Consider the following 27,152-nt stretch of genomic DNA (forward strand, 5'->3'; position numbering starts at 1 on the left):
TTTCCTTTACACGGATCAGTCGTCCTGGTCCCTTTGCAGAAAAACAGCCCCAAAGCATGATGTTTCCACTCCCATGCTTCACAGTAGGTATGGTGTTCTTTGGGGGCAACTCAGCATTCTTTGTCCTCCAAACACGACGAGTTGAGTTTTACCAAAAAGTTCTATTTTGGTTTCATCTGACCATATGACATTCTCCCAATCTTCTTCTAGATCATCCAAATGCTCTCTAGCAAACTTCAGACGGGCCTGGACATGTACTGGCTTAAGCAGGGGGACACGTCTGGCACTGCAGGATTTTAGTCCCTGGCGGCGTAGTGTGTTACTGATGGTAGGCTTTGTTACTTTGGTCCCAGCTCTCTGCAGGTCATTCACTAGGTCCCCCCGTGTGGTTCTGGGATTTTTGCTCACCATTCCATGTGATCATTTTGACCCCACTGGGTGAGATCTTTCGCGGAGCCCCAGATCGAGGGAGATTATCAGTGGTCTTGTATGTCTTCCATTTCCTAATAATTGCTCCCACAGTTGATTTCTTCAAACCAAGCTGCTTACCTATTGCAGATTCAGTCTTCCCAGCCTGGTGCAGGTGTACAATTTTGTTTCTGGTGTCCTTTGACAGCTCTTGGCCATAGTTTGGAGTGTGACTGTTTGAGGTTGTGGACAGGTGTATTTTATACTGATAACAAGTTCAAACAGGTGCCATTAATACAGGTAACGGGTGGAGGACAGAGGAGCCTCTTAAAGAAGAAGTTACAGGTCTGTGAGAGACAGAAATCTTGCTTGTTTGTAGGTGACCAAATACTTATTTTCCACCATAATTTGCAAATAAATTCATTAAAAATCCTACAATATGATTTTCTGGATATTTTTTTTTTCTCATTTTGAATGTCATAGTTGAAGTGTACCTATGATGAAAATTACAGGCCTCTCTCATCTTTTTAAGTGGGAGAACTTGCACAATTGGTGGCTGACTAAATACTTTTTTGCCCCACTGTATGTGGTAGTGGAGTAGTGGCTTCAGGGCACACACTTAATGTGTTGTGAAATGTAATGTCATGTAATATTTTTAATTGTATATAACTGCCTTAATGTTGCTGGACCCCAGGAAGAGTAGCTGCTGCTTTGGCAAAGGAAAGCTTTGTTTATTGTTAAGGACTAAATTGTCATCTTTCCATATGCTATATCAGTCTGGCTGAAAACCAGAAAACTATTTCTCGTTTCAACAATCCTTTTCATAATCCATTTTCACATTTGACTGCATCCTTCAGGAAATTATACGATGGTGTATTTTTGCGGAACATTTGTTATTACTTTGCAAGGAACAATTATATATTTATGCAGAACATTTGTTATTACTTTACAAGGAACAACTATATATTTATGCAGAACATTTGTTTTTACTTTGCAAGGAACAATTATATATTTATGCAGAACATTTGTTATTACTTTGCAAGGAACAATTATATATTTATGCAGAACATTTGTTATTACTTTGCAAGGAACAATTATATATTTATGCAGAACATTTGTTTTTACTTTGCAAGGAACAATTATATATTTATGCAGAACATTTGTTTTTACTTTGCAAGGAACAATTATATATTTATGAAGAACATTTGTTTTTACTTTGCAAGGAACCCAATTAGAATATCAATCAGGGATCTCCGCTTCAAATGTCAAAGTACAAGTTCAGAGTTTATGCAACAAAAAAAGGAGACAGAAAAAGTCAAATCCTCTGTCTGTGATCCTATGAGCCTCAACAACGTTTGACAACTCACAGGCCAGACTTTGGCAAAGTTGGGTCGTGTGGGATTAATTTATATAATTGTCGGTTTGTACTTGTGTGTTTACACTGTAGTAACAGCAGTCGACATACTGTATATATGTGACAGTGCTAACCTGGTCCCAGGTCTGATTGTGCTGTATAATCAGCTCCTGTGGTCATTGTTATGGTAAACAAACCATGTGTGACACAATTTTAACAAACGTAACATAATAGTACATCTAAGCGTTGGTGGTAGCGCTATAGGTCCAGGGGAATGCGAAAAAAAGTTTTGCTATTTTCGCAGCCGTTATTATGAGCACAATAGCTGTCTGTGGCGTGAAATGGTTGATGAATAAACCCCCAATGTCCTGTCTGGAGTGTGAAGTCATGACATAGCAATGCCAAAAGCCATGGTCTGCCCTAGCAAGCCTATGAAAATTGCAGTCGCCAGAAAGGCCAAACAAAACAAATTTAGACGTCCGTTTTGGGCTCAAAATGTGTTTATTATGATTAAGTTCAATCCACACTGTGAAAACTTTTAAAGTTCGCTCCAAAGTGATCTATTTTGACTACTACATTTGTCATCACACAGGCCCATGTGCTGACAGACCAATACCGGGATGGCAGGCTACGAAGAGTCTCGGGGCCGGTTGGTTGACTCTCTCAGGTAGGATGAAAATGACTAAATCGACCATGATCCTTTGCTAGTTACAGACACTTTCACCATGATCGTTAGCTATTTGTTGTTGCCATTCAGCCTACATTCAGCCCAATTCAGCAACGCGCTTCAATTCAATACTTCCGGCTTCATGTGCCATTGGGAGTTTTCCATAGGATCTACGTGGATGACGTAAGTGCTGTCGCTGATGATTTTAATTCCGCTTTCAAAACAACTAGGAACTCGGAACTCGGAACTGGGAAATCTCTGACTTCCGACTTCAGTGTGTTCAAAAAAACTGGGAACTTGGAAAAACACATTTTTCCCGCCTCTTTCTTGAGCTCCAGAGTTCCAGTTGTTTTGAATGCCGCATTATGTCTATGGAATAAACCAATTCTAGGTGTGATGAGGACTTGCCCACTCACTGCACTGGCCAATCAAGGCATTCCATGGCTTAATACTGCATGCTTGTGTCTCAAGTTCTGTTGGTTATTTACAGTCTTTGCATTTCCATCAACTCCAACTTGGCAATGGGAACGGAATATTCTCCTCTTAGACCATTGTGGATTGATCCTACAGTTTATTAAATAGCACAGGCTGCTACAGTAACGAGTGGAAGCAACAGTAAAAATAAATTGGGGAGTGTTGACAGTCAACATAGTTGTAATTGGCTTCAATGAGTAGCCTCTAGGCCTTTACGTATCGCACTTTGCCTCAAATAAAAAATACTAGGCCCACGTAAATTGTATTGTATGTGTGAGGCATGTTCTCAAAGCTATAGCCTAGGCCTACCATTGATATGGCGTTATAGGACAGAACATTTTGAATAGCCTACGTCTGGAGGAGCGTGTCTTTGGTATCTGGACAAGAGGCTCTCTTTGGAGATGGGGACAGATACAAGCCAAACGGAGCACTGGAGATAGGCCTTTGTGAATTGTGAATAATGGAAAAGCCTCACGAGTAGACCATTAAGAAAACCTTTAATGATAGGCTACTTGTGCAAGGCCACGATAAGAAAGACACCAGATGCATTGCTGTTGAACCAGCATTAGTTATAGTAGGGTAAGGGGTTTTTAATCAAATTAAATGGAAAACAAGCAATTGTTAGAGGAAAATAACTTAAATGTTTCTAAACATGAGTGTAACCAGATTCTCTCATCTCTCATTCCATGATGGGGATATACAGCTGAAGTGGGAAGTTTACATACACTTAGGTTGGAGTCATTAAAACTTGTTTTTCAACCACTCCACAAATTTCTTGTTAACAAACTATAGTTTTGGCAAGTCGGTTAGGACATCTACTTTGTGCATGACACAAGTAATTTTTCCAACAATTGTTTACACAGATTATTTCACTTATAATTCACTGTATCACAATTCCAGTGGGTCAGAAGTTTACATACACTAAGTTGACTGTGCCGTTAAACAGCTTGGAAAATTCAGAAAAAGATATCATGGCTTTAGAAGCTTCTGATAGGATAATTGACATCATTTTAGTCAATTGGAGGTGTACCTGTGGATGTATTTCAAGGCCTACCTTCAAACTCAGTGCCTCTTTGCTTGACATCATGGGAAAATCTAAAGAAATCAGCCAAGACCTCAGTAAAAAATTGTAGACCTCCACAAGTCTGGTTCATCCTTGGGAGTAATTTCCAAACGCCTGAAGGTACCACGTTCTTCTGTACAAACAATAGTACGCAAGTATAAACTTCATGGGACCACGCAGCCGTCATACCACTCAGGAAGGAGATGTACTCCTAGAGATGAACGTACTTTGGTGCGAAAAGTGCAAATCAATCCCAGAACAACAGCAAAGGGCCTTGGGAAGATGCTGGAGGAAACAGGTACAAAAGTATCTATATCCACAAAAGGCTGCTTAGCAAGGAAGAAGCCACTGCTCCAAAACCACCATAAAGAAGCCAGACTACGGTTTGCAACTGCACATGGGGACAAAGATTGTACTTCTTGGAGAAATGTCCTCTGGTCTGGTGAAACAAAAATAGAACTGTTTGGCCATAATGACCATCGTTATGTTTGGAGGAAAAAGGGGGAGGCTTGCAAGCCGAAGACACCATCCCAACCGTGACGCACGGGGATGGCAGCATCATGTTGTGGGGGTGCTTTTCTGCAGGAGGGACTGGTGCACTTCACAAAATAGATGGCATCATGATGTAGGGAAATTATGTGGATATATTGAAGCAACATCTCAAGACATCAGTCAGGAAGTTCAAACTTGACAATGACCCCAAGCATACTTCCAAAGTTGTGGCAAAATGGCTTAAGAACAATGAAGTCAAGGTATTGGAGTGGCCATCACAAAGCCCTGACCTCAATCCTATTGAACATTTTTGGGCAGAACTGAAAAAGTGTGTGCGAGCAAGAAGGCCTACAAACCTGACTCAGTTACACCAGCTGTCAGGAGGAATGGGCGAAAATTCACCCAACTTATTGTGGGAAGCTTGTGGAAGGCTACCCGAAACGTTTGACCCAAGTTAAACAATTTAAAGGCAATGCTACCAAATACTAATTGAGTGTATGTAAACGTCTGACCCACTGGGAATGTGATGAAAGAAATAAAAGCAGAAATAAATCATTTTCTCTATTACTATTCTGACATTTCACATTCTTAAAATGTAGTGGTGATCCTAACTGACCTAAAAAGGAATTTTTACTAGGATTAAATGTCAGGAATTGTGAAAAATTGAGTTTAAATGTATTTGGCTAAGGTGTATGTAAACCTCCGACTTCAACTGTAGCCTACATGGAGGGGTTTTACGCACATCCACAATAATAACAGGAGCTGGCTAAAATAATGTAATAGTCTACATTGATAAATAGGAGATGTCCACTCACTGTTTTGCTGCTGCCAAACTTGACCTTTTAATAAAGCTGTAGTGATTTAAGATTTATTCCAAAGAGGTCTCATGAGCCAAACCCTGTATTGATAGTCTACTTTGTGAATGTATTGGACAAACAAGACTTCCATCATTAAGAGGAGGGGATTTAATCAAATGTAACGAAATGGGAAAAAACATTTGTTTGTTTTGTTTCTAAATACGAGGTTTACAGGCACAAAAAGCACATCTCTCTGGTTCCATGTGCATATGGGCACTGTGCGTCACAGCTGGATAGGCTGTGCTACCGTCGCGTTACAGTTTAAGACTAGCTTTCGGTTGGTCTTAAATATCCCCATCAACACATACTGAAATTGGCATTTTGAAGCAAGCACATTGTTAAGGACACACCTCAGATATTGCCACCCCTCCCACCTCAATGCAAGCAAGCTCATTTAAGACAGGTAAATTACCAATTTATAAGATTTGAAAATAGAAGAGCGTCCGATTTATTAATTTATATACATTTTATTTCACCTTTATTTAACCAGGTAGGCCAGTTGAGAACAAGTTCTCATTTACAACTGCAACCTGGTCAAGATAAAGCAAAGCAGTGTGATTTAAGTGTGCTCTCTCTAATCCTCTCTTTCTCTCTTTGTTTCTCTCTCTCGGAGGACCTGAGCCCTAGGACCATGCCTCAGGACTACCTGACATGATGACTCCTTGCTGTCCCCAGTCCACCTGGCCGTGCTGCTGCTCCAGTTTCAACTGTTCTGCCTTATTATTATTGGACCATGCTGGTCATTTATGAACATTTGAACAGCTTGGACATGTTCTGTTATAATGTCCACCCGGCACAGCCAGAAGAGGACTGGCCACCCCACATAGCCTGGTTCCTCTCTAGATTTCTTCCTAGGTTTTGGCCTTTCTAGGGAGTTTTTCCTAGCCACCGAGCTTCTACACCTGCATTGCTTGCTGTTTGGGGTTTTAGGCTGGGTTTCTCTACAGCACTTTGAGATATCAGCTGATGTACAAAGGGCTATATAAATAAATTTGATTTGATTTTATTTTATTTGCGACAAAAACAATAACACAGAGTTACACATAAACAAACGTACAGTCTATAACACAAGAGAAAAATCTATATACAGTGTGTGCAATGTAGAAGATTAGGGAGGTAAGGCAATAAATTGAACATAGAGGCAAATTAATTACAACTTAGCATTAACACTGGAGTGATAGATGTGCAGGTGATGATGTGCAAGTAGAAATACTGGGGTGCAAAAGAGCAAGAAGATATATAACAATATGGGGATGAGGTAGTTGGGTGGGCTATTTACACAGTGGCTGTGTACAGGTACAGTGATCGTTAAGCTGCTCTAACAGCTGATGCTTAAAGTTAGAGATGGAGATATAAGACTCCAGCTTCAGTGATTTCTGCAATTTGTTCCAGTCATTGGCAGCAGAAAACCGGAAGGAAAGGTGGCCAAAGGAAGTGTTGGCTTTGGGGATGACCAGTGAAATACACCTGCTGGAGCGCGTGCTACGGGTGGGTGTTGCTATGGTGACCAGTGAGCTGAGATAAGGTGGGGCTTTACCTAGCAAAGACTTATAGATGACCTGGAGCCAGTGGGTTTGGCGATGAGGGTTAGGGTTTAACAGTTCGATATTGCAAAAGAGTGTATGTTTGACAATTGCGCTGGCTTCACTCCAACTGCAAATAGAGCCCTAGGAGTCAGCTATACAGCACAAACATATCTGGGACCAGCTATGATAGTGCTAAAAAAGCATATGAATTTAAAGTATTATGCATTAAGTTCCCAGTGGCCAGACTGTGATGGCCAGACTGTCATTTAGGGGTGATGGTAGTGGTAAAGAGTACGGCAACATCTGATGAGGACACTTACGACACTCAGGCTGCATACACCGCTCCACCTGTTCCAGCTCCTCTGTACACTCCCCTAGGTCCGGAGACTTGAGCATTCGCTGGCGTGCCCTCACGCCCTTCCCACACGTTACACTACAGACGCTCCAGTCCGACCACGGAGACAGCATGCACAGGATGGTGTCTGCAGGGATATACCAAGCAGGCATAATACATGATACATAATAATGTCCCCTGCTGTTCCGAACAATAGTTTCAACATACATGACAACATTCATTTCCGCCATCTTCAGCTACTGTTTTTTCATAGCTGAATGGACTTGAAATGATCTTATTGTTTGAATGTATTCTCACGCATGCGCTCCTCTGAGAGATCTGTTGATTTGAGTGAGTATCTAGCCGGTTGGATCTAGATAGGTACAAACTACAAGGCCCCTTGGCAGATGGCTGAACAAGGCTACCTGTCACAGTGCTGAGGCAGTTGTTGAGTGGGTGTTGGAGGAATTACTCACTGCACTCAGGCATCATGCACTTCTCCACCTCTGCCACCTCCGCCTTGCACATGGAACCGTCTGAGGGGGGCATCTTCACCATGCGCTCACGCCGCTTCATACCCAGCCCACAGGTGGTGCTGCAGGGATCCCACTCGCCCCACTCTGTCACCACACAGTTACTGGGGGCTGATGGATTTACATGGACAGATATACATTCATCCACAGGGATGGGACTTTGTTGTAGCAGCTTGCGATTACTGTTGTTAACATTTACTTGAGAAACCATGTTCCATTAACACACTGAATATTAAGCCTGGTGGCATATAGCAGCTTTTCAACATAGGATTTGTGGTTGTTTTAAAAAAAACTATATGTCATCATGCCATCATATTATAGACAAAACATAATCTTTTAGTCTTTAACACAAAAGGCCTGAACCCACAACATGATCCTGATGTCACAATTTGGATCATCTCCATGTTTCACTGAGACTCACAGCAGTCGTCGTTGACCACACACTTTTCTGTCTCCTCAGTGTTCAGAGAGCATATGGATCCATCCTCGGGGAACTGTTTGATGTAGCGCTCCCGATACCTCATCCCCATCCCACAGGACTCACTGCATGGAGACCAGCTGATCCACTCTGACATCATACAGGTAGACACGTCTGGGAACGACAAGAGTCAAGGGCATAGCCTGGATAAACCAGACCGAACTCTGTGATCACCATTGTGTCATGGTGAGTGCAGGGTTCAGTCTGGTTTAACCAGGCTAGCAAAGACGAGCAGGGTCATTGACAAGTCATACAAACATCACTAATAGCTGACACCTGAATTCCACCGCCCTTCATCTGGTAACAAGTAACACACCCAACATAAATTATCCACTCTGCTCTCTTCAATTATCTGGGAACAGAGTTTGGAAATAGATATTTTTCAGAGAGGATGGATGAACTTTCGGGAACTTTAACATGGATTTGTCTCTCATCTGGTCCCCCCCACTGCCTGGCTGCAGATTGGGAGCAGTGGTGAGTGTAGCTTAATAAAGCAGAACTAAGTGAATCATTAATAAGAGCTGTAAACAAATGTGGCCCCGATGAGGCCCTGTTCAGCTTCAGGAATATCAATCAACTACGGGCTGTTGACGGAGCGATAAATTAAAACAAAAGAGTAACGTGCAGGAGGAAAAGCTTGCAATGCCAGTATTATTAATCAATAGTGTGCATTAGAGCGAAAAGATAGCCTTGAACAATTCAAACCCACTCATCAAGCTCTGACAAAGCTGAGATTTGGGGCCCCGAGAGAGATTAATGGAAGTAGGAGAGAGAAAGATAGTAGGAAGTAGGGAGGAAGGAGAAAGAGAGAGACACCTCTGCATGACTGATCATGTGACTTTAAGAAGAGTGGTCCTAATTGACAACTTTGATGAGTATTGGACAAAGAGTCAGTTACTTCCTGATAAAGAAAGTTAATGCCAATCTGAATAGAACAGCCTTCAGACCTCCCTTGTTTACTGGAGGAAGAAGTGCTTGTTGAAAATCATGTGTTTTGATCTCTACCCGGTTACAGCAGTTGATGAGACTCCAAAGTCCTAGCTTTGCTTCTTGTGTTTGAATGCCAAGGATAAAACAGTGTTATTTATGCATCTTCGGTAGCACGTAAACCGTGAAAGGGAAAACAATTCCAACACCATATAGGTCGTTATCAATAATACGGTTTAGAGCATTCGATTTGACTGCTGGACGGTACGGAGACCCCCAGCTCCACTGAAAACATTGACAACTACGTGCCATTTTCAAGGGAAAATAAATGTTTTAAATAAATGCTGGTTTCAATATTATCACCTCTTGAAGAGCATAGTCATCATCAGAGCATCATCAGAGTTATACAGCAAGTAACTGCTTGCTTTTCATGATCAGTACACATCAATTGATCATGTAATTTCAGATACGTGAGGGTAGCCTATCCATTTGGCATGTAGTGTCATTTAGCTTGCTTCATCAGAGATTAGGCTTTTGGAAAGAGCTTGACATCGGCAAGTCCTCGTCCTGATAAAGTTATCAGTCGGAATACTGTCATTACCACTAGATGGCAAGCAAATCAAACAATATTTACATATAGCCATCTAGTTTATCCCCTGAAAGTTAGCTTGTTAACTAGCCATATTGACCTGATCTGTTATTAGCTAGATAGTCAATTAGACATGATCCATCAATCAATGTAACCATGTCTGTTAGCAGCAATCATGATGAAACACTCTTAAAAACAATGTTGAAAAGAGGATGTTAGCTAACTTTTCTAGGTAGGCTTACATTGGTTGGAGAAGAAAGTACATTAATTCAATTTACCACTAGCCTATATGTTTAGCCAACTGTTCTACCGGTAGCTTGCAATGTAAACATTATCATCTAACAGTTAATCCGCAAATGTGTCCTTCTGCTTGACAGGCTGAGCCCAGAAAGAATGAGAAATCAACCTAAACCACTCATACTTGTCAGGTATAGTTCACTTTGATTTTATATCACTCAAATATCCAATTATTGGTGGCCAATATTTAGAGATATTGTGAGGCTAAAAATGACATGATCAACGTATTTTTACTGCTCATGAAAAGCATGCAGTTACCTGCTGTATAACTCTGCTAAATGTGCTGAGGTGATGATGTTACAACCAAATAGTTAACGTTTACTTAACAATCCCTTGAAAACATCACACAGTTTTAAATGGTTTTAGCAGAGCAGGGGTCTCCTTGCCCACCAGCAGGCTAATCCAACACTCTGCATCTTATTGTGATGTTTTATTGATAAAGACCTACTTCCTTGTGCTTGGCTAAGAAGTTGGAGGAGGAGCATGACACCATCTCAACCCAAATTCCTGTTCTCATGAACACGGGACCTCTCCCATGTTAGGCCTTAGTTCAGTCTGATTGCACATGGATATGTGAGGGTAGGAAACAATGTCACCACTGATTAAACTACGATAATCAATCATTTCAATAAGCATTTTTCTACGGAGTGACTCTGTTCTGATGAAACCAAGATTGAACTCTTTTGCCTGAATGCCAAGAGTCACTTCTGGAGGAAATCTGGCACCATCGCTACGGTGAAGCATGGCAAAGGCAGCATCATGCTGTGGGGATGTTTTTCAGCGGCAGGGACTGGGAGACTAGTCAGGATCGAGGCAAAGATGAATGGAGCAAAGTACAGAGAGATCCTTGATTAAAACCCGCTTGTCTTAGCACACAGCCAAGACAACGCAGGAGTGGCTTCGGGACAAGTCTCTGAATGTCCTTGAGTGGCACAGTAAGAGCCCAGACTTCAACCAGATCGAACATCTCTGAAGAGACCTGAAAATAGCTGTACAGCAACGCTCCCCATCCAACCTGACAGAGCTTGAGAGGATCTGCAGAGAAGAATGCGAGAAACTCTCCAAATACAGGTGTGCCAAGCTTGTAGCGTCATACCCAAGAAGACCTGAGGCTGTAATCGCTGCCAAAGGTGCTTCAACAAAGTACTGAGTAAAGGGTCTGAATACTTATGTAAAAAAAATCAAAAATATATATTTTTGCTTTGTCATTATGGGATATTGTGTGTAGATTTAATCAATTTAGGACGGGGCTGTAACCTAACAAATTGTGGAAAAAGTCAAGGGTTCTGATTACTTTCCGAAAGCACTGTAAATGCATTTGGGGGACCTAAGCAAAATTTGGTTGGGGGCCCACCCACATGGTGGGAAAAACATTTAACTGTCTTGAAGGCGTAGATAAAAACTATATTTCCTGCAATTCTACACATTTTGCCATGGGGCAGATACTTTTTTTTCAGTTTTACAGCTAATTTCCTGCAATTCTAACTATTTGCCATGACTTTCCATGTTAATATGATATCTGAGTGAGAGTGATGAACAAAATCAATGGGGGCCCCCTGGAGGTCAGGGCCCCAGGGAGATGCCCTGCGTGCCCAGTCGGTATTTGGCCATGTTTACAACATTAAATGGCTGGCTAGACTAACTTACCAATCTAAACATTGTTAGCTGACATGGCTAATTGAGTGACTGTCAGCAACTGACATAACAAGAGAGAAACTGCTGATGCACAACCAAATCTCTAAATTGCACCTTATGTTTTTACTATTCTAACTCTAAACAGTAGAGTTAGAGACCCCGACTGTGAGACTGTCCTTAGTCCTCACCCTCCTCGCTGCAGCCAGGCCCCATGCAGGGCTTGAAGTCCTGGGTATGAGGGCAGGGCACACTGAGGTCCAGCTGGGCCTTCAGCATCCTCTGTCTCATCCTCCGGCCCTTGTCACAGCTGGCTGAGCTGCAGGCTGACCACGGAGACCAGTTGGAGTAGATGCACGTCTCTGGAGTGTCGTCTGGACGGAGAAATTGGGTGACAATAACTGCATTGGTTAAATGTCACTATTTTGGCATATTCTAATGAGACCATGTTGGTGGGAAGGGGGGAATTCATATGCACTGTTCATGTATGTAACCCTATATTTTCACTGGTTTAGAATGTGTTGGGGCTGTATAGGTAAGCACTAATTGCCTATAAAAGTCAATGCAAGTTCATACAGTTCATCTCTTGCTCTAACCACAGTGTATAGTTACTGTACAATACCCACAGTACGTGTATTGTAATGTACTGGAGACCGTCCTGTTTAGGAAACAGACAGTGTCGTGCTCAACAGAATGAGAGTAGAGAGAACAAATCATTTGGTTGAGGTTCAAAGGTAGTATTGGAATGTAATTGCAGGGTGTGGTTAGAAACCCCATCAGGTTCGTTTCTGCTGCTTGGCCGTGTTCATGTTTTTCAGCAGACAGACATCTGGAGGTTTAAACAGGCTGCCAGGCAAACGCTTCATTAAAGACTCCAGCAGATACAGTGTGTGGCTTTTAAATTGAACATCCCAAATTGGTTTGAGATAAAGTGATTACTCACCTTCCTCCTTCTCCTCCTGGCCAATATCTGCCACAATATCATCCACCGTGTCCGGGACAATATTGCACTGCTCTCCCTGTGGGCAAGAAACATGATTCAACATCACAAACACTGATAAAATGTTACATTTACCATCTAATATCAGATATTCTCATTGGAGACAAGGGTATTTATTTTCTAGGCAATCTTCAGTAAAATGGAGTTTAGGTCAATATGACATCTGGTTTTTGGATTAAAAGAGATTTCGTTTTTTTTTTGCTTCAGTTGACCACACTGTCAATTTTCTCTGTGTTTTTCAAAGACTTGCTATGATCACTATGGCAATATACTGCCAATTCAAAGAGCTATGTATCCAAAGCAACATTACATGTATAGCGACTGTGAGGAGAGTTATGTTGCATGAACATTCACATCTCTTCAGAGGGAGCAGACACAGACAGAGAGCTGAATGAATGAGGCATATGCTACAGTTACCTTTCGGGCTATCCTCTCCACCACTACCCGGGCCAAGGCTGTGATAGGGCCTCCCTCTGTGTCATAGAAGGGGCTCTGGGGGTGGTCCAGGCTGGTCAGGGACCGGATCCTCTCCTGAGGTATTGTGGGCTTATTGGGAGACTGGAATGGTAAAGGTACAGGGTGGAGTATGAGTGATACAACATGGGCATAGGGCCAGGAGTAACTGTAACACAGGGTAATATAGGTCCATGGAAGGGAGTTAGTACAACAGTACTAACAGTAATACTAACAGGAGTTAGTATGGGCACAGGGTTGGCAGTAACTGTAACACAGGGTAGTATGGGAACAGGGCTGGTACAGTAATAACTAACACAGGGTAGTATGGGGACGCCAGTGGAGGCTCCTCAGAGGAGTAAGGGGAGGACCATCCTCCTCAGTGAATTTCATAAAAATAAAATAGTGGAACATTAAAAAAGTTATAATTTTTGATGAAACTATACAAAATATATTAATGTTACCAAATCATTTATTAAAACTGTTTTGCAATGAAGATAGAAGCACTCTGTAGGGTAGCACTATGGTGTAGCTGGAAGACAGCTAGTTTCTGTCCTCCTTTGGGTAAAATGACTTCAATTCAAAACCTAAGAGGCTCATGGTTCTCACCCCCTTCCATAGACTTACACAGTAATTATGACGACTTCCGGAGGAGAGCACATAGATTGATGCGAGAAGGAATTCTATATTACACAAGCTGCTTGTACGTGTCTGGTATGAAAGTTAACTGTGTTTGCATGTGATCAGGGGTGTATTCATTGTGCTGAACGGAGGCAAACGGAGGCAAACGGAACGAAATTGGGTAAAAATTCAAATTCAGGTAAATTTGTCGAATAGAAACTCTCATTTGCAACTGTTGGACTAACGATTACACCCTAGATCAGCTAGATGCAGGCAAAAGTGTGCGTCCCTGTCTGTCACCTTGATTACTCAAAATTCTCTCAACCTGTGCACCTACATTGTACATTTTCATTCATAGGCTAGATTGTAGCACCCACATGATGGGTACAGGGAAAATTTGAGTATCACGTATTATCTAAAACCTATTGATGTTACATTGAGTTGGGTGAATGAAATATGAATGACAGTCATCCAAAATGCTGTAATAGAAATAAGGCTCATGAATTTTATTTAATCATCCTCCCTCATCTTAATTGGCACAGATCGCCACTGGGGCACAGGGCTGATAGTAACTGTAACACAGGGTAGTGTGGGCACAGAGAGGGGCGCTAGTGAAACAGTGTGGGCACGGGGCTGAGTGAGAGCGAGCACCTCATCATGTTCAGCTGCCATCTGTTAGGGGACTCAGTGTTTGATCTCAATATGCATAATTGATCAAATGTGTAATATTTATTTTATGAGTGATTTATGTTTATGTTTCCTGCTAGGTGCTTTGTAAATCACCTTTCATGATTCGGTTCCAAAACAGTTACTTCAGGGAAGAGAAAACTACAAAAGCCATTTCTACTTTAACTTCAGTGAATCTAGTTTTAGTTTTTATATGTATTCATTGGTACTGCAGCCAAAAGTAGACAGAAACTAAATGACTAAATCACATATGGAGTAGATGAATGTATTTGTCATCTGCTTTCTTTACAAAGAAAACATAAAATGGTATTTACAGATTGTGGATTTACGTATGGTATGCTGTGTGGGTCTACATTGAAGTCTGGTTTAATCTTCAGTGTCTTTTCTGGCCTATAGATGGCAGTGTCTTTCCATTTCGTTCCCCAGTGTCTTTTAAAGCCAGCAGAAAATGTCATTATAAGTTCCAGGGCAGGATTTGTTGGGGACATATTTACAGTGTAGAGACAACTAGTCTGTGAGGCAGCCTCTTGGGTAAATAGGCACGCCTCAATAAAATGACTACAGAGTGAATGTGCTGCTTTATGTTAGCAGTAGGTTTTTCGCTGAATCTGTTTCGTGGGTTTTCAGCCAAGGTTGGGTCATTTGTATATTCATGAGCCATAAACTAAAAATAAAAAAGCAAATCTCCTGCACTATTAATGAAAATAGATCAAAAGCTTTCATTCCAGATTCATGGAAAAATACAGAGGCCTGGTTTTGAAAGTCAGAAAGGCAGAGGTATTTTACTAGTTAACTGAACCAGACCAAGAAACCAGAGCCATTTATTAAATATTGACCCCTTGTCTGGGGGGCTCAGGACCCTCACCTCATAGGTGACTCCACTGTCAGTGCCTGCGTCCCAGGGGATGAGGTCTTGGTCCAACCTCTGGACCCAGCCACACTCCTTGGTGCAGAGGTCCTCTGCAGACAGCCCCACATTCCAGTCAGGGCTGGGCCCCAGCATGCTCAGAAAGGACATGAGGTGACGCGTACGGTCCACTGAGAACTCAGCCGAGGGAGCTGCCCGCCTGGAAAGACAGTGATATACAGACATGTACCGTATGCTCCCCAATGTGCAGATTGATCTTATTGATCAACATAGCTCCATGAGACAGCCAGCTCCATAAGTGGCAAGCTCTACAAGTACAGTATGAGATAAATATGTATACATTAGTATTGATAGATAGAGAGGGTTGACAATATTGGCAACGTTAAAGACTGGTGAAGGCTAATACAATATACAACTGTGGTGTTAATGTAGATGCAGTGCATACCGCACCAATTAAGTGCTTTAAGTGTTTCTCGGTACTGGCATTCCCTGTATATAGCCTTTTTATTGTTATGTCATTTTATTGTGTTACTTTTTTAAAGTAATTGCCCCCCTCACAATCAATACTTTAACTGGTTGTGCCACCTTTAGCTGCAATGACTGCAACCAAAAGCTTCCTGTAGTTGTTGATCAGTCTCTCACAACGCTGTGGAGGAATTTTGGCCCACTCTTCCAAAAAGTTGACTGAAGTCACTCTTCCAAAAAGTTGACTCAAGTTTGCCAAAAATCACCTGGATGATCATCAAGACTCTTGGAGGAATGTTCTATGGACAGATGAGTCAAAAGTATAACTTTTTGGATGACATGAGTCCTATTATGCCTGGCGAAAACCAAGCTCTGTATTCCACAGTAAGAACATTATACCAACGGTCAAGCATGGTGGTGGTAGTGTGATGGTTTGGGGATGCTTCAGGACCTGGACAACTTGCCTTAATAGATGGAGCCATGAATTCTGCTCCGTATCAGAGAATTCTACAGGAGAATGTCAGGTCATCGGTCTGTGAGCTGAAGCTTTAGCGCAGCTGGGTCATGCAGCAAGACAATGATCCAAAACACACAATCATGTCTACATGAAAATGGCAAAAAAAAGTTTTGGAAGGGCCTAGTCAAAGTCCAGACCTAATCACAATTGAAATGTGTGGCAGGACTTGAAATGCTTGAAAACCCACAAACGTTGCTGAGTTAAAGCAGTTCTGCATGGAAGAGTGGGCCAAAATACCTGCACAGCGACACGAGAGACTGATTAACAACTACAGGAAGTGTTTGGAGTCATTGCAGCTAAAAGGTGGCATAACCAGTTATTGAGTGTAAGGTGGTAATACTTTTTTTCACACAGGGGCTTGGGTGTTTGCATAACTTTGTTTATGAAATAAGTTATGTAATTTTTGTGTTATTTGCTCACTAAGATTCCCTTTATCTAAAATTAAGTTTTGCTTGAAGATCTCAGTATCAAAATTCAGTATCAAAAATATGCAAAAGTAGAGAAAATTAACAAGGGGGCAAATACTTTTTCAAAACACTGTCTATTCATAACGTTTAGTTCAATAAATATTCAAAATTAACACTTACACTATCTTAAGTCCAAACAAAGAAGTATAACACATTCTGTCATAACCACTCAACATATTAATAAATAATAACTTGTTTATATTTAGAACTCATTAGAGGGAATAATGTTGTTTCATAGACAGCAGAAGGCATTCGAGAAGTGTTAATGAGACAGATGTTATGTTGGAGATGTTGTTAAGGCTGGAGGATGTGTGTGGAGGCTAAAGAAAGATATTATGATTCCTTTCCAAATAGCTCCCTATTCCCTATATAGTGCACTACTTTTCACCAGACCCTATAGGCCCTGGTCAAAGGTAGTGCACAAATTGGGAACAGGATGCCATTTGGGACTCTATTTATGTGTTAATTGCCACTACACTAACACTAAGAGGAGAAGAACATCCAGTAACATCTCAATAGTTACTGAAAGAGGTGTGAAGAGATCATAAAAAACGAGAAGGAGAAATATTATATAATTAAGTGATTAACAACAAAATTCTTTACATGAGCTGAAAAGAAAGGTGCCAGAAATGTTCGATACGGACAAAAAGCTTTACATCCTTGTTAGTGAGGGTTTGTTCTTTGCCAAGATAACCCATCCAACTGACATTTCAACATTTCAACATTTCAAAAATCTGATTACACAGGTGCACCTTGTGCTTGGGACAATAATAGGCCACTCTTAAATGTGCAGTTTTGTCACATAACACAAAGCCACAGATGTTTTCAGAGAATCTAATATTAATTTCTCTACCATAAGCCACCTCCAACATCATCATAGAGAATTTGGCAGTACGTCCAATTGGCCTCACAACCGCAGATCACGTGTAACCACATCTCACCTGCGGGATTCTCGGAGACTACCTGGACAGCTGAAGAAACTGTGGGTTTGCACAACCAAAGAATTTCTGCACAATCTGTCAGAAACCGTCTCACGGAAGCTCATCTGCGTGCTTGTTCTTCCATGGCCTGCATACTCACCAGACATGTCACCCATTGAGCAAGTTTGGGATGCTCTGGATCGATGTGTACGACAGTGTGTTCCAGTTCCCGCCATTATCCAGCAACTTCACACAGCCTTTGAAGAGGAGTGGGACAACATTCCACAGGCCATAATCAACACCCTGATCAATTATATGTGAAGGAGATGTGTCGCGCTGCATGATGCAAATGGTGGTCACACCAGATACTGACTGGTTTTCTGATCCACATCTCTACCTTTTTTTAAGGTTTCTGTTACCAACAGATGCATGTATGTATTCCCAGTCGTATGAAATCGATAGATTAGGGCCTAGTTTATTTATTTAAATTGACTGATTTCCTGATTTGAACTGTAACTCAGTAAAATCTGAAATTGTTGAAATTGTTGCATGCTGCGTAGATATTTTTTTCAGTGTAGAATTGTCACATTCCACATGCACATCAATATTTTTAAACGATCTCCTTCAATTTGAGACATCTATAATGTTGAAGTTTTTCCAACCCCCTTTAACAATGAATATGTCTCGTCCAACAAAGCAAACATTCCCTGGCTTAATTGACAGGCTTATTTGAAAATAGGTCAATGAAACATGTTGATATATTGGAGCAGGAGGGAGGCTATTAACCTTCATCTCAGAAACACCCTGAGGGAACACATCTCTCATCAAAACAGGAGCCTTCTTTTCACAAACAAAAAAGCTCATGAAAAATGTACACAATCATGAATGAATTTAAGAAAACATCCACAGGCCAAGCATGTAGCTGGTGAATGAATTCTGGGTGGTTATCTCCTCCTCCTTTAGCCTGTCATTTTTTTTATTTCGCCTTTATTTAACCAGGTAGGCTAGTTGAGAACAAGTTCTCATTTACAACTGCGACCTGGCCAAGATAAAGCATAGCAGTGTGAACAGACAACAACACAGAGTTACACATGGAGTAAACAATAAACAAGTCAATAACACAGTATATATATTTTTTTTTTAAAGAGTCTATATACATTGTGTGCAAAAGGCATGAGGAGGTAGGCGAATAATTACAATTTTGCAGATTAACACTGGAGTGATAAATGATCAGATGGTCATGTGCAGGTAGAGATACTGGTGTGCAAAAGAGCAGAAAAGTAAATAAATAAAAACAGTATGGGGATGAGGTAGGTCAATTGGGTGGGCTATTTACCGATGGACTATGTGCAGCTGCAGCGATCGGTTAGCTGCTCAGATAGCAAATATTTAAAGTTGGTGAGGGAGATAAAAGTCTCTAACTTCAGCGATTTTTGCAATTCGTTCCAGTCACAGGCAGCAGAGAACTGGAAGGAAAGGCGGCCAAATGGGGTGTTGGCTTTAGGGATGATCAGTGAGATACACCTGCTGGAGCGCGTGCTACGGGTGGGTGTTGCCATCGTGACCAGTGAACTGAGATAAGGCGGAGCTTTACCTAGCATGGACTTGTAGATGACCTGGAGCCAGTGGGTCTGGCCACGAATATGTAGCGAGGGCCAGCCGACTAGAGCATACAGGTCGCAGTGGTGGGTGGTATAAAGTGCTTTAGTAACAAAACGGATGGCACTGTGATAAACTGCATCCAGTTTGCTGAGTAGAGTATTGGAAGCTATTTTGTAGATGACATCACCGAAGTCGAGGATCGGTAGGATAGTCAGTTTTACTAGGGTAAGTTTGGCGGCGTGAGTGAAGGAGGCTTTGTTGCGGAATAGAAAGCCGACTCTAGATTTGATTTTAGATTGGAGATGTTTGATATGAGTCTGGAAGGAGAGTTTACAGTCTAGCCAGACACCTAGGTACTTATAGATGTCCACATATTCTAGGTCGGAACCATCCAGGGTGGTGAAGCTAGTCGGGCGTGCGGGTGCAGGCAGCGAACGTTTGAAAAGTATGCATTTGGTTTTACTAGCGTTTAAGAGCAGTTGGAGGCCACGGAAGGAGTGTTGCATGGCATTAAAGCTCGTTTGGAGGTTAGATAGCACAGTGTCCAAGGAAGGGCCAGAGGTATACAGAATGGTGTCGTCTGCGTAGAGGTGGATCAGGGAATCGCCCGCAGCAAGAGCAACATCATTGATATATACAGAGGAAAGAGCCTGAGAATTGAACCCTGTGGCACCCCCATAGAGACTGCCAGAGGACCGGACAACATGTCCTCCGATTTGACACGCTGAATTCTGTCTGCAAAGTAGTTGGTGAACCAGGCAAGGCAGTCATTAGAAAAACCGAGGCTACTGAGGCTGCCGATAAGAATATGGTGATTGACAGAGTCGAAAGCCTTGGCCCGTCAATGCAGACGGCTGCACAGTAATGTCTTTTATCGATGGCGGTTATGATATCGTTTAGTACCTTGAGCGTGGCTGAGGTGCACCCGTGACCGGCTCGGAAACCAGATTGCACAGCGGAGAAGGTACGGTGGGATTACGAGATGGTCAGTGATCTGTTTGTTGACTTGGCTTTCGAAGACCTTAGATAGGCAGGGCAGGATGGATATAGGTCTGTAACAGTTTGGGTCCCGGGTGTCTCCCCCTTTGAAGAGGGGGATGACTCTATGCGAAAGATGATATGAAAGAAAGGTTGAACAGGCTGGTAATAGGGGTTGCGACAATGGCGGCGGATAGTTTCAGAAATAGAGGGTCCAGATTGTCAAGACCAGCTGATTTGTACGGGTCCAGGTTTTGTAGCTCTTTCAGAACATCTGCTATCTGGATTTGGGTAAAGGAGAAGCTGGGGAGGTTTGGGCGAGTAGATGAGGGGAGGGGGGCGGATCTGTTGGCCGAGGTTGGAGTAGCGAGGAGGAAGGCATGGCCAGCCGTTGAGAAATGCTTGTTGAAGTTTTCGATTATCACAGATTTATCGTTGGTGACCGTGTTACCTAGCCTCAGTGCAGTGGGCAGCTGGGAGGAAGCCTAGTAGAATGAGATATTCTGTTCACATCTAAATTCTCAATTAATGGTTATCCAAATGATCATCTCTACAAGTATACATTTTTTGAAAGACAATTAACATTATAAACCTGTGAAAGGTGAGGGTACTCTTGTACATCACTGTGTACTCACACATTCAGGGGCTGCCATGCTGGCCACTGCGCCTTGGTTTTGATAACAGTCAGAACTTCATCACCCTGTGGAGAGAGAGATACATTATTTTTGTAAAATAAGAGAAACAATCTGGAAAACATAGAAAGATACTAAACAGTGTTCATTCCTCTCTTTCTTTTGAAATATAAAAACTTTACAAAGTTGAGAGCTGTGAAAATGGGCATCTTGGGACCAGAAGTGTCTGCTATTTTATAATGGCTGTTTTTCCACAAGAGGATAACTACTGTGAATCACACAATTCACAGTAGTTCAGCTGAGCTGGCCAGTCTGGGGGAGCAGTGTGTTACCATGGCAGCATTGTCACCTCCGGCTGAAAAATTAAAGGGCCAGTAGCAAACAGACCCCTTTGATGTCGAACTAAGTAGGAATTGTTGTAGCGTTATGAGACAGTTTGGTGTCTGACATGAAAAAAAGGAAAAACAGCACAGTAGAGATTTGTTCAGTTCTCACACATTTCAGAGCAGGCACACACACACACACACACACGCACACACACACACACACACACATACACACACACTGTACCGTTTCGTAAACAGAAACAGGTTTAGATATGAGACACACTCTTTTACTTTGAAAAGATCTAACCACTTCTAGCTCACTAGTGGAGTGTGCCCTTCTGGGACAGCAACACTCAGCCTCTTTTTGGGACGCGGCCCACAGGCTTGTAAAAAATGCTTTTTTCATGGTTGACTGATGGTTCCACAATCGCCCTGAAAGTCTTCTCTTTTGGGGCTTACTATAGAAAACAAGCCTGTCTCCCATTTCTACTCAGAGCACCTCAGGGCTGACCAGCTTTTGCCCTCTGAATTACTTCTTCAAGCTCTCTAGTTTTGGGCCACACTCAAGAGACCCACAGCCTTCATTTAAAGCTCAAAGTATTTTTCCTCAATAAGTGAGTGTTGCGAGAATAGTCATGGTCTCATACCAGCAAAAAGCTCAAAGCAGATGCCCGTGATTTCTGTTTGTCACCGTCCTTCTACACTACAGTCTGGCTGTCTATCATGATGATGTGAACTGTATGTCTCTTGGTGGGGAGGATAATCACCTGTCTGTCTGGCCTGATTTTCTGTTCTCGGGTGTCTCTACTTCACAGAACCACCTTGAAGAGGATTTTTTTGCACATCCTGAGGACTAAGGGAGTCCATATCTACTCACATAAGTTAGTCCATCTACTGACATAAGTTAGTCCATCTACTGACATAAGTTAGTCCATCTACTGACATAAGTTGAACTGCATGTCTGCATGTGGAACTAACTCTAAACAGAAGCATTGTTATTCATGAGAATCACAGTAGGATAAATCATGTCATTCTCCATGGAGGTTTGTGTGTTGTGAATAGTTCAATCCAAACACATTTGCTGAATATTCAGAGGCAGAGCCATACAGCATACAGCCCATATAGACCTTGTTGTGATCCAGTCCTCCCTACAGTCTTGTATGTACACTGAACAAAAATATAAACGCAACATGCAACAATTTCAAAGATTACAGTTCATATAAGGAAATCAGTCAATTGAAATACATTCATTAGGCCCTAATCTATGGATTTCACATGACTGAGAATACAGATATGCATCTGTTGGTCACAAATACCATTAAAAAAAGGTAGGGGCGTGGATCAGAAAACCAGTCAGAATCTGGTATGTTCACCATTTGCCTCATGCAGCACGACACATCTCTTTCGCATAGAGTTGATCAGGCTGTTGAATGTGGGACATGTTCAGCTTCCAGGAATTGTGAACAGATCCTTGTGACATGGGGTTGTGCATTATCATGTTGAAACATGAGGTGATGGCGGCAGATGAAGGGCACGACAATGGGTCTCAGGATCTCATCACGGTATCTCTGTGCATTCAAATTGCCATCGATAAAATGCAATTGTATTCATTGTCCGTAGCTTATGCCTGCCCATATCATAACCCCACTGCCACCATGGGGCACTCTGTTCACAACGTTGACATCAGCAAACCACTCACCCACACAACGGCGTGGTTACACGTGGTCTGCGGTTGTGAGGCCGGTTGGATGTACTGCCAAATTCTCTACAACAACCTTGGAGGCGGCTTATGGTAGAGAACAGGCAACAGCTCTGATGGACATTCCTGCAGTCAACATGCCAATTGTATGCTCCCTGAAAACATGAGACATTTGTGGCAAATCAAAATCTAATTTTATTGGTCACATATTTAGCCGAAATGCTTTTTTTTTTTTTTTATACGCAAAAAAAAATACTGCAAAGTTGCTTAGGAGCTAGAAGCAGAGCTGCCATGTCTGTCGGCGCCATCTTGCCAATGACATTGTGTTGTGTGAAAATAAATCACATTTTAGAGTAGCCTTTTATTGTCCCCAGCACAAGGTGCACCTGTGTAATGATCATGCTGTTCAGCTTCTTGATATGCCACACCTGTCAGGTGGATGGATTATCTTGGCAAAGGAGAAATGCCCACTAACAGGGATGTAAACAAATGTGTGCTCAGCTTTTTGTGCGTATGGAACATTTCTGTGATCTTTTATTTCAGCTCATGAAACATGGGACCAACACTTTACATGTTACGTTTCTATTTTTGTTGAGTATAATTGAAGTGGTAAATTGGATTTATTGAAGGAGAGGGCGTGAGTGTTATTAAGGGAGGAGGATGAGGGGGAGGGGGCTGAAAAGGCAGTGGGAGGAAGCAGCTGCAGCACCGAAGGGGGATGTTTTACACTTCACACAGCTGCCTGCCATGCTGACCCTGACTGCTTTACGTACACAGGGAGAGAGATGGAGGACAGGATGAAAAGAGGAGAAGAGGCTATTGGTTACATCATCGCCCAGGGCAGACAGTGCCACGGTCAGAGGCTGCAGAGGAAAATGTCCCTGGTCCCACCACCTCTCCATATGCCACAGTTTCAAAGTACTGGAATTTTGCTACACAAACTGAGAGACTCAGAGTTCATCTCTAACTTGTCTCAGCAAACACATTTACTTTTTAATCATTATTGCTGAATGAGAGCTAAATTGTAGCTAGGTTTCTTTTTAACATTCTTTGTAGCCTCTCTTGACAGAGTTTCTCTGAGCAATAGGACTCTTAACAAATAATATCTTAGTCTTCACTCTTACCATTGTCCTCCCCAAAATCAAGCACTCTTATCTTTTCCCTTTACAATGTTTTTCTCTTTTATTGATTTGTCAAGTTAATCCTATATGCTGACCCAATGTGATGTCTTGTCCAGTGTCCAGCCTCCCAAGTCCCTAAACGGCCCTCTCTGTCTGTCTCCAGCTACAGAGGAGTCTGGGCCAAAGTCTTGCTCAGTAATTGATTTGATTTCAGTGAGGTGTCAGTCACTCCCACAGGCTGAGAGGAACTGAGTGGCAGGGCCATGAGCTCCCTCTTACCACGCTGCTCGGCCCAATCACATCATTCTCGGAGACAGGCGGGCAGGCAGCGGCGGGCGGGTGTTGGGTGCTTAGAGTGCCAGCTAGGCACTGTTAGTACCCAATGTACCCAGCAGCAGACTCCTGCCACCGTCGTCGCTGCGACCGTCTGGTGCCCGAGTACAATCAAAAGACATTGGCTTTGCCAAGGGATCCTTTGCACAGCAGCGGGATAAATATTGTCAAATGTTAATCATGTAAAATGAGCTGGGAGCCTCTGGGATAGTCTGTGTAGACCTAATAAAGAATAAACCCTCGGCATTCTCCTGACATTCTAATAAACTGCCCTTTCAATTTTCATTTCAATGCAAATCATTTTTAAAAACTTGCTGTTAATTATTATAACTTTAATCCTTAAATGAGACAGGCAAAAGGTCATTGTTCTTAATTAGACTTCCTGCCGATCCCCTGTGTCCTGCCTATTTCATTATTGCCAGATTACCAGTGTACTGTAACTTCCCCTAATCCTATGTGTGGGTTGATAGAGGTTGCTTGATTTCACACCAATTAAGAGGATACACGTATGTAACATTACAGTATATGAGCTGGTTGAAAAGCTTTACATTCATTGACTTTCTAAGTTAAGTATCGCCTGTCACGTGGCATATTTGAAGGAACAAGGAACTGATTTGTAAATTGATTATAGCTTTGATATCAACAATGACATTCGTCTGTGTTTCTCATCTACGACAACAGCAAAAGCATCAAGACTAAGTTATCTCAGGCTTCAGAAAAGGGTAATTTGTCATGTTTGGGTGCTGGAGGATGTTTTCATGGTGGGCCAAGTGATAAATCATCCATATGTCAGAATTTACATTATGTATTACTTGACAAGAGATTACACGAGTCAAACATACTGTAAATCACAGACCATTTAATAATCTCAGTGTATTGGCTTGGGTTTAAAAGCAGGGGAATAAATTAGTAAGAATAGATCTACAGGTAAAAGTATGTCTATGACCATTACCAGCAGACCCTCTGGACACCATGGTATAAAGTTGTCTGAGACCTAGGGTTAAGAGCATTGGGCCAGTAACCGAAAGGTCGCTGGTTCAAATCCCCAAGCTGGCAAGTTGAACAATTTGCTGTTCTGCCCTTGAGCAAGGCAGTCCCCAACAACAACTCCTGATGATGTGGACGTCAATAAAGGCAGCCCCCCGCCCCCCTCACACATCTCTGATTCAGAGGTGTTGGGTTAAATTCGGAAGACGCATTTCGGTTGAATGCATTCAGTTGTTCAACTGACTGGTTCAAGTCCAGGCTCTGGCTGGGCCACAAGGACATTCAGAGACTTTTCCCGAAGCCACTCCTGCATTGTCTTCGCTGTGTGCTCAGGGTCATTGTCCTGTTGGAAGGTGACCCTTCGCCCAATTCTGAGGTCCTGAGCGGTCTGGAGCAGGTTTTCATCAAGGACCTCTCTTTACTTTGCCACCCTTTATCTTTCCACCCTTTATCTTTTGCACGACTAGTCTCCCAGTTCCTCCGGATGTGACGCTTGGCATTCAGGCCAAAAAGTTAAATCTTTGTTTCATCAGACCAGATAATCTTCTTTCTCATGGTCTGACAGTCATTTAGGTGCCTTTTGGCGGCTAGCTCTAGGAAGAGTCTTGGTGGTTCCAAACTTCTTCTATTTAAGAAAAATTGAAGCCATTGTGTTCTTGGGGACCTTCAATGCTGCAGAAATGTTTTGATACCCTTCCCCAGATCTGTGTCTCAACACAATCCTGTCTTGGAGCTCTACAGACAATTCCTTTGACCTCATGACTTTGTTTTTAATCTGTCATGCACTGTCAACCGTGGGACCTTATATAGACAGGTGTGTTTACCTTTGCAAATCATGTCCAATCAATTGAATTAATCACAGGTGGACTCCAATCAAGTTGTAGAAACATCTCAAGGATGATCAATGGAATGTTGAGTCTCATAGAAAAGGGTCTGAATCCTTATGTAAATAATGTATTTTGTTTTTTTATTTTTAATAACGTTGCTAAATTTAAGTTTTTGCTTTGTCATTATGGGGTATTGTGTGGAGATATTTTTGTTGAATCCATTTTAGAATAAGGCTGTAATGTAAGAAAATGTGGAGAAAGGGAAGGGGTCTGTATACTTCCCGAATGCACTGTATAATGTATACCAGTGAAGCCTGAAGCTACCCAAAGTGATGTTCAAACACGATGAGATTTGCAGTAGGGGGCAAGAAAATATCCTCCCTCAGGCTAGAAAGTCATTGCAGGTTTTGGAAATCACTGATATTCTTACTTTTAATTATACCACGCTATGTCACAGAGAAGTGTTTTTTAAGGAACATTTTTCTTATACAGTGCCTTGCGAAAGTATTCGGCCCCCTTGAACTTTGCGACCTTTTGCCACATTTCAGGCTTCAAACATAAAGATATAAAACTGTATTTTTTTGTGAAGAATCAACAACAAGTGGGACACAATCATGAAGTGGAACGACATTTATTGGATATTTCAAACTTTTTTAACAAATCAAAAACTGAAAAATTGGGCATGCAAAATTATTCAGCCCCCTTAAGTTAATACTTTGTAGCACCACCTTTTGCTGCGATTACAGCTGTAAGTCGCTTGGGGTATGTCTCTATCAGTTTTGCACATCGAGAGTGACATTTTTTCCCATTCCTCCTTGCAAAACAGCTCGAGCTCAGTGAGGTTGGATGGAGAGCATTTGTGAACAGCAGTTTTCAGTTCTTTCCACAGATTCTCGATTGGATTCAGGTCTGGACTTTGACTTGGCCATTCTAACACCTGGATACGTTTATTTTTGAACCATTCCATTGTAGATTTTGCTTTATGTTTTGGATCATTGTCTTGTTGGAAGACAAATCT

At 42.1% G+C, this 27,152-nt stretch overlaps 1 protein-coding gene across 1 annotated transcript in view; it reads right to left on the reverse strand.

Annotated features, from left to right (window-relative positions):
- Window positions 1–27,152, reverse strand: part of spon1b (spondin 1b) — a 103,829-nt gene that overhangs the window by 15,749 nt on the left and 60,928 nt on the right. Inside the window, exons 7-14 of the mRNA XM_024379986.2 lie at window positions 20,845–20,909; window positions 15,258–15,459; window positions 13,049–13,189; window positions 12,575–12,650; window positions 11,823–12,005; window positions 8,130–8,300; window positions 7,652–7,819; window positions 7,162–7,323 (exon numbers count right to left, since the gene is read on the reverse strand). Of these exons, the coding sequence (XP_024235754.1) occupies window positions 7,162–7,323; window positions 7,652–7,819; window positions 8,130–8,300; window positions 11,823–12,005; window positions 12,575–12,650; window positions 13,049–13,189; window positions 15,258–15,459; window positions 20,845–20,909 (1,168 nt within the window). The remainder of the gene's footprint in view (window positions 1–7,161; window positions 7,324–7,651; window positions 7,820–8,129; window positions 8,301–11,822; window positions 12,006–12,574; window positions 12,651–13,048; window positions 13,190–15,257; window positions 15,460–20,844; window positions 20,910–27,152) is intronic.

Source organism: Oncorhynchus tshawytscha, linkage group LG19 (genome assembly GCF_018296145.1).
Source record: "Oncorhynchus tshawytscha isolate Ot180627B linkage group LG19, Otsh_v2.0, whole genome shotgun sequence".
In the NCBI taxonomy this organism is placed as follows: Eukaryota; Metazoa; Chordata; class Actinopteri; order Salmoniformes; family Salmonidae; genus Oncorhynchus; species Oncorhynchus tshawytscha.